This window comes from Asterias amurensis, chromosome 16 (genome assembly GCF_032118995.1).
Source record: "Asterias amurensis chromosome 16, ASM3211899v1".
NCBI lineage: Eukaryota > Metazoa > Echinodermata > Asteroidea > Forcipulatida > Asteriidae > Asterias > Asterias amurensis.
Window position 1 is genome coordinate 2,703,072 of NC_092663.1, and position 16,643 is coordinate 2,719,714.

General features: G+C 39.0%; 1 protein-coding gene across 3 annotated transcripts in view; it reads left to right on the forward strand.

Annotated features, from left to right (window-relative positions):
- LOC139948874 (major facilitator superfamily domain-containing protein 6-like) overlaps positions 1-13,896 on the forward strand; it is a 53,095-nt gene extending 39,199 nt beyond the window's left edge. For all 3 annotated transcript variants that reach the window (XM_071947229.1, XM_071947230.1, XM_071947231.1), the window contains 3 exons: positions 4,460-4,610; positions 7,954-8,157; positions 11,251-13,896. In XM_071947229.1, the coding sequence (XP_071803330.1) occupies positions 4,460-4,610; positions 7,954-8,157; positions 11,251-11,519 (624 nt within the window). In that variant the 3' untranslated portion in view covers positions 11,520-13,896. The remainder of the gene's footprint in view (positions 1-4,459; positions 4,611-7,953; positions 8,158-11,250) is intronic.
- Positions 13,897-16,643: the final 2,747 nt, after the last annotated feature.

Sequence of the window (16,643 nt, forward strand, 5' to 3'; positions counted from 1 at the left end):
TTTGCTTCAGCAGCTCTATGAAATTGGGCCCAGAAAGTCATTCCCAACCACAATTAATAAATGAAATTTAGATGAGTCAAAGACATTATATCGTGGTGTACTTTCCAGCAAGGTGAACACACTATAGAGGATTATCGTTTTTTTTTTCTTAATGGAATTTTATTCGGAAATAATTTATAAATATGCTGACGTCCCGTCTCTGTTTTGACATCAACTGCCGAAGAATCAGCCTTCGCTTGTTGAAATTTTCATATTAACTCCGTAAAACCTGTCGTCCAGTTTTCCGCGCCATCGCTGAAATTTTACCGCTAGAAAAACCTGCGAAATACACACTGAAATTTCTATAATGTCTGCGTCACAACGCAGGCGGTCGATAAAAAACACCTACTGTTTTGCCTCAAAGGCAGTGGACACTATTGGTAATAACTCAAAATAATTGTTAGCATAATTTTTTTTTATTTTTTTTTTTTCTGATCCGAAAGTGTTCAATGGCTTTAAAGATGAATTCCTTTTTATTACAGACTTTAAGTATAATAAAGAGGCTCAATCGGTAAGGATCGTTGACACTTTTCACCCTAAAGGCCGGTTTATAGTCGGTCGCGCGATGGTCGCGCGACGGAAATCTTGCGCGCAATCCTAAGACTGAGGCCTAAAAACGTCAATATTTCCCGACCAGTCTTAGGATTGCGCGCAAGATTTCCGTCGCGCGACCGACTATAAGCCGGCCTTTAGGGAAATCTAATACGCATCAAGTTTCTGCTATTAAAGGGTCAATATTAATTAATTAAAAAGTTCCTTCAGCCATTCAAGAAAGCCGACAAGACAAGACAAGACAATTTGAACAACAATTTGAAATCATATTCATTATGGTTTTTACCCATACACCGATTTGTGTTAGCACTGTATACTGCAGTACTTACCCGCGTTATGTGAAAAAGATCACAGGCAAATCAACACTCGAGTGGATTCGAACCCACGACCTTTGCAATTCTACAGCAGTGTCATACCTACTAGACAATACGAGACCATTATAAACACACTAATCATACTAAAATGATAAAGATATTATAAAATTATGTCTTCACTTGTCATGATGTCACTGAGATCCCTAATCAATTTCCCAAGTCCAGCAAACCTTATTAAAGTTGCAGTAGTAGGCAGACGTTATCAATCATGTCATTCACAAATTATAAAAGGTATGAATGGGCCCTCGGCCATCCATCCCTTACCCCCTCCCTGGGGTGTCCCCAAGTAACTTGTATGTTTAAGAAAAGATGAGGTACGTGCTTCCACATACGCAAGACCCCGATCAGCAACACCTGGGAAGGCGAAGAAGTAACATGACATTTCACTCAGGGCTTTAAAGGCACTGGACACTATTGGTAATCACTGTTAGCATAATAACTTACTTGTTAACGATTAAGGGAGAGCTGTTGATAGTATAAAACATTGTGAAAAACGGCTCCCTCTGAAGTAACCTTAGTTGCCGAGAAAGGGATTTTGATGTCTCGATATCTATCAAGCATCTGAAATCCCACAACTTCGAGTGAAAAGGGTGTTTTTTTTCTTGCATTATTATCTCGCAACTTCGACGACCAATTGAGTTCAAATTTTCACAGGTTTGCTATTTTGTGCTTATGTTAAGATACACTAAGTTAGAAGACTACTAGGGTGTCTAGTGTCTTGAAAGGGTCTGTGTATTTTTTGTGCGCCTCAAGTAAAACAATGTAACGAAAATAATATACGTCTCAGGAGATGAACATCATTTTACATTAACGACGTATTTACCAGTATTAGGCCTACGCGAGTCTCCTGAAATCATCGCTCCATTATTTCCAGTATTTTCTCAAACAATTTGATGCCTATGTACTACTTCTATAAAACATACATATTCATTCACAGTGAGTAGGGATTCATGTCTTGGTCAAAAACTTGACCTAGAAAAGATCTCTTTTGATATGGTATTTGATGTGCAATTATGTCGTTTTTGTCATTGTGCCCTTTGTGCCTTTGTTATTTTTATTGTCTGGATCGCCTTTAGATAGTGATTATTTTCGCTGTTTGGTTATCCGCTGGCTTGTTCTCTGTGAAGTCTTATTTTTATTACCTATTCTTTGTTTGTACTGTTTGCCTGGAAATAAATAAATAAATAAATAAATAAATAAATAAATAAATAATAAATAAAACTCGCTAATGTTTAGGGACACCAAAGGCCTCAGGAATGTATACTCCTTTTTTTTTCTCAGACACCTTCCTATAGTAGTAGTGTCTATACGGATGGCGAAAGTAGGGTAGGTTGAACTTATGAATGATCTACCAAAAAGAGGTATCCAAATCCTCAAATCCTTAGGGACGCCAAAAGCCTCAGGATGGTATGCTCTTTTTTCTTCTTCTCATAACATCTTCTTCGTGTCACTACATACATACATACATATAGGGCTTTTATATAGCGCCACTACGTCAAGAACGCAGCGCATTAGATAGGGTATAGAGAATGTTTGATACACTTCTTAAATGTTCGGTGAGAGTCGGATTTCCTGATTGAGAGGGAGAGTGCATTCCAGGTGTGTGGAGCAAAATGTGAGAATGTGCGACTTGAGGCCGACTTAAGAAGCTTGATTGAGTTAGGTTCCATGAGGCGAGTAGTGTCGGATGCTGAGCGTAGACTTGAGCGCCCAGGCCGATGGAGAGACAGGCAAGAGGATAAATAGCCAGGAGCTGTGTTGTTGAGGCATTTATACACATAAACCAAGATCTTGAAGGTAATCCTCTCCCTATATAGTGAAAGTAGCGTAGGTGCAAGTTATGAATGATCATAGAGTCTGTCCTTCCTCTATATGGAATGATCTACCAAAGGTATTAAACCCTTTAAAGGAACACGTTGCCTTGGATTGGTCGAGTTGGTCTTTGAAAAGCGTTTGTAACCGTTTTTTTATAAAATGCATATGATTAGAAAGATGTTGTAAAAGTAGAATACAATGATCCACACAAACATGCCTCGAAATTGCACGGTTTTCCTTTTACCTCGTCGACTAACACGGTCGGCCATTTATGGGAGTCAAATTTTTTGACTCCCATAAATGGCCGACCGTGTTAGTTCGCACAGTATTTGGAAAACCACGCAATTTCGAGGCAAATTTGTGTGGATCATTGTATTCTACTTTTAAAACATCTCGCCAACCATATGCATTTTATAAAAAACGGTTACAAACGCTTTTTATAGACCAACTCGTCCGATCCAAGGCAACGTGTTCCTTTAATCTTTAGGGACACAAAAAGCCTAAAAACCTAAGGACTTTTTGCTTTCTCAGAACACCCCCTAGTTAGTGTCACTAGATAGTGAAAATAGCGTAGGTCCAAGTTATGAATAATACACAAAGTCATGCGTTCAGTAGCATCTTGTTCCGGAGTGTTGTAAAAATGTCCGGGGTAAAATAAATGATCAGGGGGTCGATGACAACCTGTTAAATTGCCCTGCAGTAATCAATCACGAGGAAAAACGAAGATGAACTTTTTTATCTTCGTGTGTGGGCTGTCTTTTGGAGTGTGTGCTGCACTCCCTCAAATATTAGCTTGAAATAATAGTTGTTTGAACGATGTGGGTTATAGCCTTCCAACACAAGTCGTTCATCATTTTTATGGCTGTGGAGTGAATGTTGTTCGGAAGTCGGAAGTTGTACTGTAAATAGTAAAGTTGTTGCACTTTTTTTTATTTTGAGAGCGGAGATCTTTGTCAAACAGTGCATTTTATGGTTGTTAATTTGTATGTTCAGTATAACTCAACGCAAGTCTGTCAACAGTCGAACGACGTGCGTCAACTGCAAAATTAAAAGATGGCAAAACAAAAATGAAAATTCGGAAAGAGAACTACAACATGCAAATAAGTTGGATATTAATTAAACTGGTTTAAAAATGTGTTCAAAACTTAATGTTTGAAGATTGATGCTGATTTCTTGATACTGTTAGTGTCTTTCCAAATTTTGCACACATTAAAAGCGTATTATTAAAGGCTCCCTCTAGCTTTTTGGTCAATACTTTTGTGCTAGCAGATGAGATCCAACAGAGATGACAGTTGTTTGAAAGGAATTTTGCCAGAAAAAGTTAGTTTGATAATGGACATTGAACATTCGTACATTGAATATCTATATTGTACATGTACATTGATATTGTATATTGGACATTCACTTAGGTTTGTGCAGTTAATACCTATCTTGTACATCGATACTGAACATTGGACATTCACGTAAGTTTGTACAGTGAATGTCTACCTTGTACATCAATTTTGGATATTGGACTCTCACGTTCGGTTTTCTACAGTACAAACCTACGTGAACGTCCATTACCCCCAAAAGGCAGAGCTGATTTTCGCTGTACAAACCTACGTGAATGTCAAATATCCAATATTAAATAATTTACTCTTATAATTATATGAATTCGTCTTTTTGTTTTGTTTATGCAGAAACGCAAGGAGGAAACTGAGTTTTCGTTGAAGATCCTCGCTGAAATAATCTGTAGTGCAAAGTATGGATCATTCCTTCTCGCTAGTGCATGGACAGGGGTTGCGTCAGGGCTGAGTACCAGCTTCCTCTTCTGGTATATCATGTCTGTGGGTGAGTACCGCTGGTAACCGATTACCACATTGGGTGCGTTCGTTTAGCTTCCCTGGGTCGACCCCGCGGTGCTCACTCGGTGAGCCCCTGACAAGAGCTAATCGAACGATCACATTCGCCCTCTCGTGGTGACATGCACCTCCGGTCACCCCAAAGTGACCCACTCCACAAGCAGGGCACTGGGGGCTCACTCAGGTGAGCCCCGTCAAAGCTATTCGAACGTACCGGGGCAGACCGGGTCTACCCAGGGAAGCTAAACGAACGCACCCATTATACACAACCTATGGCGGGGTGAATTTGTTTACACTGCCCGCAGCGAGGGGTTTTGTACTCTAAACAACAAATTCCAGTCTTGAGTTGGAGACTACGTTGCTATGCTTTTTGAAATAATTATCCAATGGGGAGCACGGCAAAGCTCCGTTATTAGCAACGTAGTATCATCTCGAGACATCGATTAGCGGTGCTTCAGTACAAAACCCCCTGCGGGATGTGCTCATAGTGGTCATTATAGAGACGGAACCTGAAGCCAAATTAGCGGTTTCGAAAAGGTCCTATGAATGGATTTGAAGTGGGTTAATATTTGCACCACACAGAAATACCTATTGACTGCAATTTGATGATCACTCATTTTCGCTAGCTTTATTATATCTCCTCATGATGTCCCATTCTAGTGCTTGTCCCAATATATACTGTCTCTTCCATTGTCGATGTTTCCTGTGATCGCCCAAACCTCTAAGTAGTGTAATTTATAATCACCATGGTAACACTGGGGTTAGCAATCAATGGCACTTCATGGTCCCAAAGGAAGACGTGTCATCTCGCAGTCTGAGCGATTGGTTTTCAGTCGGTAGCGGACGTTGAAAGCCGATCCTCTATTAAATTGCTTTATTATTTAGTTGGCTCGTCAGTCTCGATTCATTTTGTAATGATAATAAGACTTTAAAGACAGTGGACACTATTGGTAATTACTCGAAATAACTATTAGCATAAAACCTTACTTAGTAACGAGTGATGGGGAGAGGTTGATAGTCTAAAACATTGTGAGAAACGGCTCCCTCTGAAGTAACGTAGTTTTCCAGAAGGAAATAATTTCCACGAATTTGTCGAGACTTCAGATTTAGAATTTTGCGGTCTCGAAAGCAAGCATCTGAAAGCACACAACTTCGTGTGTGCAGGGTGTTTTTTATTTCGTTATTATCTCGCAACTGCGACGACCGATTGAGCTCCAATTTTCACAGGTAACATTACTCGTCACCAAGAAAGGTTTTATGCTAATAATTATTTTGACTTATTACCAATAGTGTCCACTGCCTTATAAATATGGGTTGTGGGAAACATAACGGTGTAATGACCTATTCATGCGTCTCACTCGGTTCCCTGCATTTTACATCCAAAATGACAGTTTATTTACAGCCTGGAGAAATCGGTTGTCTTAGTTCCATTATCGTCTTTCACCCAAGTATGCTTTTAGTTGATAACAACGCCTAGAAGAATGTACACGATGCGGCAATTGTGGTACACAAAAACGTACTCACATTAAAACAACTATAGGCCTTACAGTGATGCGAACACTCTTAAAGATGCTATGTCGGATTTTTTGCCCCAAACATTAAAAAATAGATTTTTTTGAGTGAATGGTATTTCAAAGAGTATCACCTGCTCTAACGAAAAAAAGTTAAACTTCTACTTTTAATGGTCAGGAACCATGCAGCAAATTTAAAACGTTTCTTATAAAACACATAAGAATTGGTCACGTGATATTATGTTGTCAGGATCCAAACAAAAACTAATTTTGAGCACTTTATTTCACTGCTACTAATAATTGGCGGACTTTTTCGAGCAATGGCTCAAATGAAAGCTTGTAACTTTTTCGACCCCTATCGAAATACATATTGAATATTTTAGATATTTTTGGGTCAAATCGGCCAAAAATCTGACATAGCATCTTTAAAGGCAGTGGGCACTATTGGTTATTATTCAAAGTAATTATCTGCATAAAACCTTTCTTGATTACGAGCAATGGGATCGAGAGATTAATAGTATAAAACATGGTGAGAAACAGCTCCCTCTGAAGTATCGTAGTTTTCGTGAAAGAAGTAATTTTCCAGGAATTTGATTTCGAGACCTCTGATTTAGAATTTGAGGTTTCCAAATCAATCATCTAAAAGTACACAGCTTCGCGTGACAAGGGTGTTTTTTCGTCCATTAATATCTCGCAACTTCGATGACCGATTGAGCTCAAATTTTCACAGGTGTGTTATTTTATGCATATGTTGAGATACAGCAAGTGGGAAGACTGGTCTGTGACAATTTCAAACAGTGTCCAGTGCCTTTAAAGTTATCTAAAAATGTCCATAATCGGCCCACGGTTCCCCCACATCGCTCCAATGGAGCTGTCATGTTGCATTCTGTCTTAACCGCCCACAGATAAAATCTCTTCAGTGTAGACTTTTGTTTTACAACTTTTATCCTCATTTTTCCACTTCATGATATGATCACAAATTGGATTAAGTGCTTTTTGAATGACACCTATTCCTAAGGGGGTTGATGAGAAGCGTACGATTTGGGTATCTGCTTTTTTAATTCCGAATAAAATCCCGTCGTAGTGTACTCTGGCTTTAAAGCCATTATACACTTTCGACACAGAACAAAAAAAAAAAAGAGTTCACAGATTTACAAATAACTTACAGGGCTTACAGAAGGTAATAGTGAAAGACTTCTCTTGACATATTAATCCGTGAAATGCTTTACTTTTCGAGAAAACATTAAAACAATGATCAATTCTCGTTGTCGAGAATTACGGATTTATTTTAAACACTTGTCACGACACGGCGAAACGTGCGGAAACAAGGGTGGGTTTTCCCCGTTATTTTCTCCCGGCTCCGATGACCGATTGAGCCTAAATTTTCACAGGTTTGTTATTTGATATAGAAGTTGTGGTACACAAAGTGTGGGCCTTGGACAACACTGTTTACCGAAAGGGTCTAATGGCTTTAAAGCAAACCGTAATTTGCTTAATAAAAGATCAGTTTTTGAAAGACCTGTTCCTAACAAGATCTTTCTTCCTATTATTATTTTGATCAACAATTCATTAACTTGATTTTTTATTATTTTCATCCTGTGTATGACCCATGACAATTCTTCTTTTCATCAATGGCCCCTTAAGGCTTCCGTATGCATGTTCATCCTGTGTATGACCCATGACTTCTTCTTTTTCTCAGTGACCCTTTAAGGCTTCCATACAGTAGTATGTCCCTCATTTTTATAAAATAGTATGGAAATAAAAGAGAGGTTGATATTTATTGACATGCAAATTTTTTTTGTTATTGTTTTCTTATTTAAGGCGGATCTCACGTCATCATGGGTGTGGCCGGACTGACAGCCCTGGGAGCTGAGACCATCACCTACTTCGCCCTGCCGCAGATAAGCCGCTTCGTCTCCCATCACACTCTGATGCTGTCTTGCCTCCTTCTCGTGGTCATACGTTTCTTCCTCTATGGCATCTTCGTCAACCCATGGTGGCTTGTTATACCGGAATGTTTCAAAGGTGAGCAGGATATTTTTAGTTTAAAGGTTGTGGACACTATTGGTAATTACACTATTGATGTGACACAACTGTCCCGGCTGTTGCTCTCGACCAATAGGAATGAAGAAACTTTCTTATAAGCACCACAGGTGCAAGCTCGCGTGTCATGCCCACGTTTCAACACTTTTTACTGGTCATAAACAAAGGTTTATACACACCCACGTGACGCGCTCTCCACCAATAGGAATAGCGGAACTGTCTTAGGTCTTTATGGTGGCTATGGTTTAAATGTACGTTATTTTGAAGTATGTTACATTCAAAAACCATCTTGAGTTTGTTGTCTTCATTTCACTGTGATTTTATCGTACGCGATACAGTGAAATAACACATTGCCTATTTTATTATTATTTTGTATTGTACCATCACTCATAAAGAAGTCATTTCTACATAATTAGAATTAAAGATGTTTTACAATTTCTTGAATACGGTAATAAAAACAAAAATATTCGTGTTTTTTTCATGTCTTCAGAAGTAAGTGGATTTTGTAATTTTGTTCTTCTTCACCTAATCACGATGGGGGTTGATTGTAGCTTATATAGTGCATTGTGCCGAGTGGACCAATCTGAGTAATACAAACACACACAACCACACGTTCAAAGTGACTGATGTCAACCACTCAAAGTCAACCATGTTTACCAACTGGTAACATTCCCTGCTTGCCTGAGTTGAGGCTATTTGCACTGTATGCCGTGCGCTCTATTAGTCGCAAAGCGCATCCCATACAGGATCACGAAGTACGTATTTGAACAGCAGGGGGACTATCATTCTCACTCAAAGACAATTTCCTATTTTTTCCCCAATTTTTTTTTCTTGAGTATCAAAATTGACAAAGGCTCTTGACTTGCTCATTATAAGGCGAGGCTTTCATAATGGTATTTTTTTCTATGTATATTTGGTTTGCGGTAACACCATGTGTGTATCTACTTGCCAGGTAGAGTTGTTCTTAGGGAACTGTCTTGCTTTATTCTACTGCCGCGGAGTAGATAATCGGAGGTTCGGGAGACTTCTCAGTTCTGAAAAGAACTGTCCTGCTTTTTAACTTTTACCAGAGCGGATGGTATAGAAAATAGACTGGACTACTACTTTAGCTTATAGGATCGTAATTAACTGTACTGCCGCGGAGTCAGTTCTGAATTGGTCTCAAGGTTTCGACTAGCTTGCTCTAGTCATCGTCAGGGACTGAGAACTTGAGAAGTCTCCCGAACCTCCGATTATCTACTCTGGGGCAGTAGAATAAAGCAAGACAGTTCTCTAAGAACAACTCTAACTGGCAAGTAGATACACACATGGTGTTACCGCAAACCAAATATACATTGATACCTCACCATGCAATGCCTCAAATCCTATGGTCTTTTTCTAGTTTACCACATTATGATTGTACGTGCGTTCAAGCATTTTTCTGGAGTTTGTTGTTTTGCTGGTGCTGGTGGGGTTTGTTGTATTAAACTTTGTAATGCAAGCTTGTTACCAAATATGCTTAAATACACTGGACCACTATTGGTAATTGTCAAAGACCTGTCTTCTCACTTGGTGTATCTCAACATATGCATAAGATAACAAACCTGTGAAAATTTGAGCTTGATTGGTCGTCGGAGTTGCGAGATAACTATGAAAGAAAAAAACACCCTTGTCACACAAAGTTGTGTGCTTTCAGATGCTTGATTTCAAATACTAAACTTGAGGTCTCGAAATCAAATTCGTGGAAAATTACTTCTTTCTCTAAAACTACGTCACTTCAGAGGGAGCCGTTTCTCACAATGTTTTATACTATCAACCTCTCCCCATTACTCGTTACCAAGTGAGGTTTTATGATGATAATTATTTTGAGTAATTACCAATAGTGTCCACTGCCTTTAAAAGCCTATCTTTGTAAGGGGTTACAAACAACAAATATTTAAGATGAAACAACTCGGGGGAGCTTAAAGTATGAAATTATATTCCTTTTTAAAACAGTCTAGATTGTATGATGAAGGGAAATATGCACCAGGCAAGGAGTTCCAAAGAGATGCAGTATACGTGAAATAAAGCTGTTTGAACGGGTCTTTGTTTTATACATCTCAGCAAAGCAAAAGTGTATGGATGAGAAGAAGTAGAAAGTCTGGTTTCACGCTCAAACACCATAATAAAGAAACCAGCCGTCGATTTCACAAAACTCTTCCTAACTTAAGACTAATCTTAGGACTTAGGACGAGTCCCAGTCCTGCACTGTAGCATGCAGACCTTAAGGTTAATCCCAAGTTAAGACGAGTTACTCTTCCTAACTCGAGATAAGACGAGTCCTAACTCTTTGTGAAATCGACGGCTGATCGGACACACTTGTGGCACAATTTTACCTTGATAATCTGGTGAAAAGGCAGAGGCTGGCTTTTTGGTTTATCTGGCTGAGCTTTTATGACGCTGATGCTGGACCGGGATGCGAGGAAGACGACCATTAGAGTTCCCGTGAAGGCGTCGGCTAAAGACACCCTCTCGCTCAACTGACTGACTGACTGACTGTCTGTTGGAGTGTTTATGAATTGATGTTTTGGGATTGGGTGATTTCTTTTTGGGGTGGTAGGGATAGATTATGTCTTCACTTCAGACGAGCAAGTTTTGTACCATCAAAACAATGAAAGCTTTTATGTACAAAGTGATATATATTTTGCTTCTGTCTATAGGTATAATATGAATGCTGCTATATTGGAGTGCACATGTGGCGCCATCTTTGACAGTTCACTTTAAACTTTTCTATGAGCAAGTTTTGTAATACTTAACATCGTTTGCTTCTGTCTATTAGGTATGAGTGCTGCTATAGTCGAGTACACATTGAGCGCCGTCTTTAAAATGAAACTTTCATGATATTATGAGCAATTTTGTGCCATCAAAATAACGAAACCTTTACATACAATTGATATATCTTTTGCTTCTGTCTTTAGGTATGAGTGCTGCTATAGTCGAGTACACATTGAGCGCCGTCTTTAAAATGAAACTTTCATGATATTATGAGCAATTTTGTGCCATCAAAATAACGAAACCTTTACATACAATTGATGAATCTTTTGCTTCTGTCTTTAGGTATGAGTGCTGCTATAGTCGAGTACACATTGGGCGCCATCTTTGCTGACGAAACTCTCATCTCCTACTCGTGCTCACTACAGGGATCGTTCCTCCTCGCCTACTACGCCGTCGGCTTCGGCATGGGGAGCATCTTGGGCGGGGTGGTCATCGACGCTCTGGGTGCCGTCAAATCCTTCTTCGTGGTCTCTCTGATCTCACTGATTCTGTCAGTTCTGTTTCTGATCATAAGGTCGATCCGGTACGGGTATGACAGACTTCAAGATTAATGTTTCTCGTGTGTTTAAATTACTGAATTATTAGGTAGGTTTAAAACGAACTTTATTGTTAATAACTGAGATGCAACGACATGTTCGTGTACCTTTTCGTTTTGGCAGAGCACCAGAAATGTATCAGGGGTTAAGGCTAGTCTTTTCTCGAGTTAAGACGAGTTACTCGTCTTAACTTTTATGGACTAGTTTTAAGTTTTTCATAACTCATAGGACTAGTCCTAGAGTGAAATCGACCCCAGGTAACTAATTAAAATAATTTGCTTAATTTAAAAATGAGAGCCAGGAAATCTTTGTTTGTTACTTAATGTTTGACATTTTGATTGTCTTGCCGGGGGTGCAAACTAATAGTTTAACTATAATCAACTTACTGTAAACGCTCGGAACATTCCATTTTGATTTCGTAGAGCAACTTTATTGTGCAGCTGCGAGAGGTTTGCGATAACACCAAGTGAATATCTCTTTTTGAGTAGTGTTGGTTCTGAAAATAACCGTAGGTTAACGATTCAACGTTTCGATCAGTATGCTCTGATGGTCTTCAGGAGAAGATCAGAGCAAGACACTACTCAAAAGAGATATTCACATGGTGTAACTGCATACCTCTCTCTGTTATCATTCCACCATGCAAAGTTTCAAATTCTACTTATTTAATTTAGGCTACAGGTAATTTAAAGAATATGCGTCATTCTAGAAATGAGAGTCATGAAAGTCGATTATTTAATGTTTGGTAATTGAGAGTGTCTTGCCGGACATGCCAAAAAAATACTCAACTAAATACGAAGTTTCTTTACACACGGCCATTATTAATTAGATTCCGCAGAGCAGCTTGTAGTGTAGTAGGTAATTAAAAGAATGTACTTCCCTATCGAAATGAAAGTCAGGAGAGTCGATTTGTGATGTAATGTATATATATGGCACCTGACCGGACGAGCAACTTTTTTAGGTCAGATTTGGCTCCAGGGTTCCGGTTCCCGTGGGTCCTTAACATCCGTAAAAGAGGAGGGATCCGGGATCCGTTTTAGTTAGATGAATCCAGGTGTTCTCACCATTCACTGTGAAGCGGTTCAATGCGGAATTTTTGGGACGTTTGGTGGCAGCAGACTTACCAGATAAGATCCATTGTTCTCACTAATGTGCGCATGCTCTGAACTAAGTACAAAATGGGAATTTACCCGGTAAGTCTGCTGCCACCTAGCGTTCCAAAGTCTCCCATTGTATAATGCAAACTTTTTTTCAAACCCCTTAGAGTTAAAAATGTAGTTTAGGTCAATGTAGTTAGAGTTTCACTTCAGAGACTGTTATTTACAATTAATTCACAACACTTTTCACTTTTAAAAACATGAGAATTAGAAAAAGGCATCATCGTTTAATTAGCAGTACACTTTAGAAACGGTCTTTTTCACATTTTCAAATAGACCACAACGCGTGGCGTGCCCGAGTAAGGATAAGAACACCAGACTCAAGCCATTTGTGTTTCTAATTAGCAGAATGTGGGTTCAAGTCCCAGTCGTGACACTTGTGTCCTTAAGCATGCAAGAGACTTGTTACTGCATCCTTAGCCTGGGACGTAAAGCTGTTGGTCCCGTGTGTTGTGTATAACGCACATAAAAGAACGCATCGTAACGAGAAGGGGTTCGCCCGTGTGCTTCTGTTTTGATTGGTTGCATATTGCGCCACAGCACCTTGTAAACCATTCATAAGCTGTTTGGTATGGTTGACACGTTACAACGACACTACATACAGGTTCGGGAATCTTTACACCCCAACCAAACAGTGTACTCATTAGGGTGATTTTTAGCTGCACGTTCCGCATGAACGTGAACGTGAACGTGAATGGAACGTGAACGTCAGAAAACTGTGTCGTTAAAATCTCACGTTTTTAGCATACGTGAGGTTACCATTTTGCACGTCAGAGGTACGAACGTGCGCGCAGACGTCATACGTGAGCATGCAATAAGCCCAAAGTGGTGACGTCACCCAGAAACAACATCATTTTCTGACGTTCCCGTTTTTTTCTCGCGTAACGGACAAGAAACCTCGCTATTGTGTGTCCACCCTTGCTCCAAAAAGTCACTGGTACTATAAAGGAGGGTCGATTTCACAAAGAGTTAGGACTAGTCCTAACTTAGGACTAGTCCTAGGAGATATACAAATTGCATGGATAGTCCTATGTTAGGACGAGTAAGTGGTCCTAACTCGAGATAAGACTAGTCCTAAACTCTTTGTGAAATCCACCCTAGGTCTCATACTTCAAAAATGTAGCTCCACATACCTGGCATTGAAACATACTGAGCGCTTCATATGCCAAACAGATGTGATAAAGCGATAATAAGAACTCGGTATTATTTTTAAATTAGAGTTAAAGACATAATAGTTAGCTAGCACGCGTAGCTAGAGTTTTAAAAGACTACGTTGCCTTGGATCGGACGAGGTGGTCCATAAAAAGCGTTTGTAACCGTTTTTTATAAAATGAATATGGTTGGAAAGATGTTTTAAAAGTAGAATGCAATGATCCACACAAATTTGCCTCGAAATTATGCGTGGTTTTTCTTTTACTTTGCGAACTAACACGATTGGCCATTTATGGGAGTCAAAAGTTTGACTCCTATAAATGGCCGAGGTAAAAGGAAAACCGTGCAATTTCGAGGCATGTTTGTGTGGATCATTGTATTCTACTTTTACAACATCTTTCTACCCAGTACCCATATGCATTTTATAACAAACGGTTTAACACAAACGCTTTTCAAGGACCAACTCGATGATTTAAGGCAACGGGCTCCTTTAACCTTTCGAAGTCAATGCAGATCAATCGAATTTCATGCAGAATTAAATGTCTCAGAAAAAACTTAAAGTAAAGAGTAACATGTATAGTTAGCCTAAACAGTACAAAAAATTGTAACAGGAGTTCAGTTGAAACATCATAATTCCGGAATAGCCAAAGATGGAACAATCCGTGGTGTGATTTTTAAAAGGTATGAATTATATATAGTTCTATCTGAAATATTGTTCAGGTTTAATATTCCATTATACAAATACATTTTAACCGTGTTTGTACTCGGGAAAACTTTAGAAGAAATCGAGGTTTAAATAGAAATGAAAATAATAACTCGAAATTTAAAATGTATATTTTTTGGTGACAACTTGTACAATGATTAATATAGGATGTCTACCAACATCAAACAAACTAAGTTAGTTAAATAATTAAATGAACACAAACAAAAAGAAAAGGTGTGCCCTTCAGGTTTTAAACGTATGGACCATTATGTTCGACATACCGTTATGTACGACAGTCGATGAAATGGTGTGCATGGCATTGTACTTCGACACCAACCATAATGCCCTACATGAATTCTGTGTCATGTGGGATTTTGTGGTGGCCCCACCCCCGTTAGTAGCTTGAGATATATCAACTGAGGACAATTATTCAAAAGATAGAGGGCGCTATCACGGACTAGACGTCTACACAAGTCGCCGTTTGGGGTGGGGTCTCCTCCACACTGGCACTCTCTTAATGTAAACGAGTAGAAATGTCACTCTCTTGTCCGAGTGGTGTCAGTTTCGCTCTTTTGAGAGTGAAAGTCAACCTGTGTCACTCTTTTTGAGTAAAATTGGAACGAGCTTCACTCTTACTCGAGTTGAAAGTACCCGTCTTTCACTCTACAAAGATTTGTCCGCCATGTGGCCCTTTGCAAGAGTGGTATGGCGGACAAACGACTGTTTTTTCTTTATTTTACATTAAGAGAGCTTACCATGGAGCATGGATGAAGAAATTCCTTCGCCTATGGTGGAAGAAATTCCTGTGGGAAGAAATTCCTTCCTCCATGCATGGATAAAGGAGTTCCCTCTTAACATGCCATGTCGAACACAATAGATGGAATGCACATTCTCTCATTGATCGCCATATTTGATGACTATGGAACTGAGTACAATAGCATTGCAAGCGTGCACTTTTCAAAAGTGGTTGGGTCCAGAGCAGGGAGTGTGTTTCGTGTACGGGCCTTGTCACACACGAGGCGACTTTTAAGTGGAAAGGCAACCAAAGTGGAAGGCAACCAACTGCAGAGCATGCTACACGATAGCACGTGAGTAATTTTTCCAAAATTGTCTTATATACGATCTACAAGAAAAATTAACATTGAAATGTGAATGGCTTCTCTTCTTGGAGATTGCGTGAAACTGTTAATTGCCTCGTGTGATATGGCCCTATCTAAAGACATAATGGTGTGTAGCAAACGTACCGTCAAATGCAAACGTTTTAGTGTGCATATGGGGACGAGGTTGTTTTAAAATATGGACTTGTTCTCATGCGTATGACTAAAACCCCTGTACTGATTAAGTCATGGTTTGTTTACTGCATTGCTTATAAGTGCTGTTACTGAATGGTACTGCAATTCCTAGACTGTGACGACATCAGTATTAAGGTATATTGTGTATTAGAATATTTAGATCTTAAAAACTATTAATAAAAACAAAAACATTACTAATTTGAAAAATTAGATTTTATTTTTATATAAAACTTTAACAGTAATACTTTTTAAATGTGTATAGAACTAATATTTGGCGTAAGTGTCGAAGTTGTTTGTTGATTGTCATTACGGTTATTATATAATGTTGTAGTTGAACTTACACATTTTAAGATAAATTAGTTACTGGAATATGCTGTATGCATTTTGATGGTTAGGGCAATGCTGTATAAGTAACTCAGCTTTTAAAGATGGAGTTCATGAAACAAACTCGCTGCACTGAATCAATAAGTAACTGGGATCTGCTGATATGCATTTTGAAGGTTAGAGCAATGCTGTAAAAGTAACCTGGCCTGTACTGCTGAAGTTCATGAATCAAACTCGCTATACTGAACCAATAAGTAACTGGGATCTGCTGATATGCATTTTGATGGTTAGGGCAATGCTGTAAAAGTAACCTGGCCTGTACTGCTGGAGTTCATGAATCAAACTCGCTATACTGAACCAATAAGTAACTGGGATCTGCTGATATGCATTTTGAAGGTTAGAGCAATGCTGTAATAAAGTAACCTGGCATTTATTGTTGGGAAACACAAATTCAATGTGTACTGATTCAATAAGTAACCGAAATATAATTTTGATATGCATTTTGACATAAGTG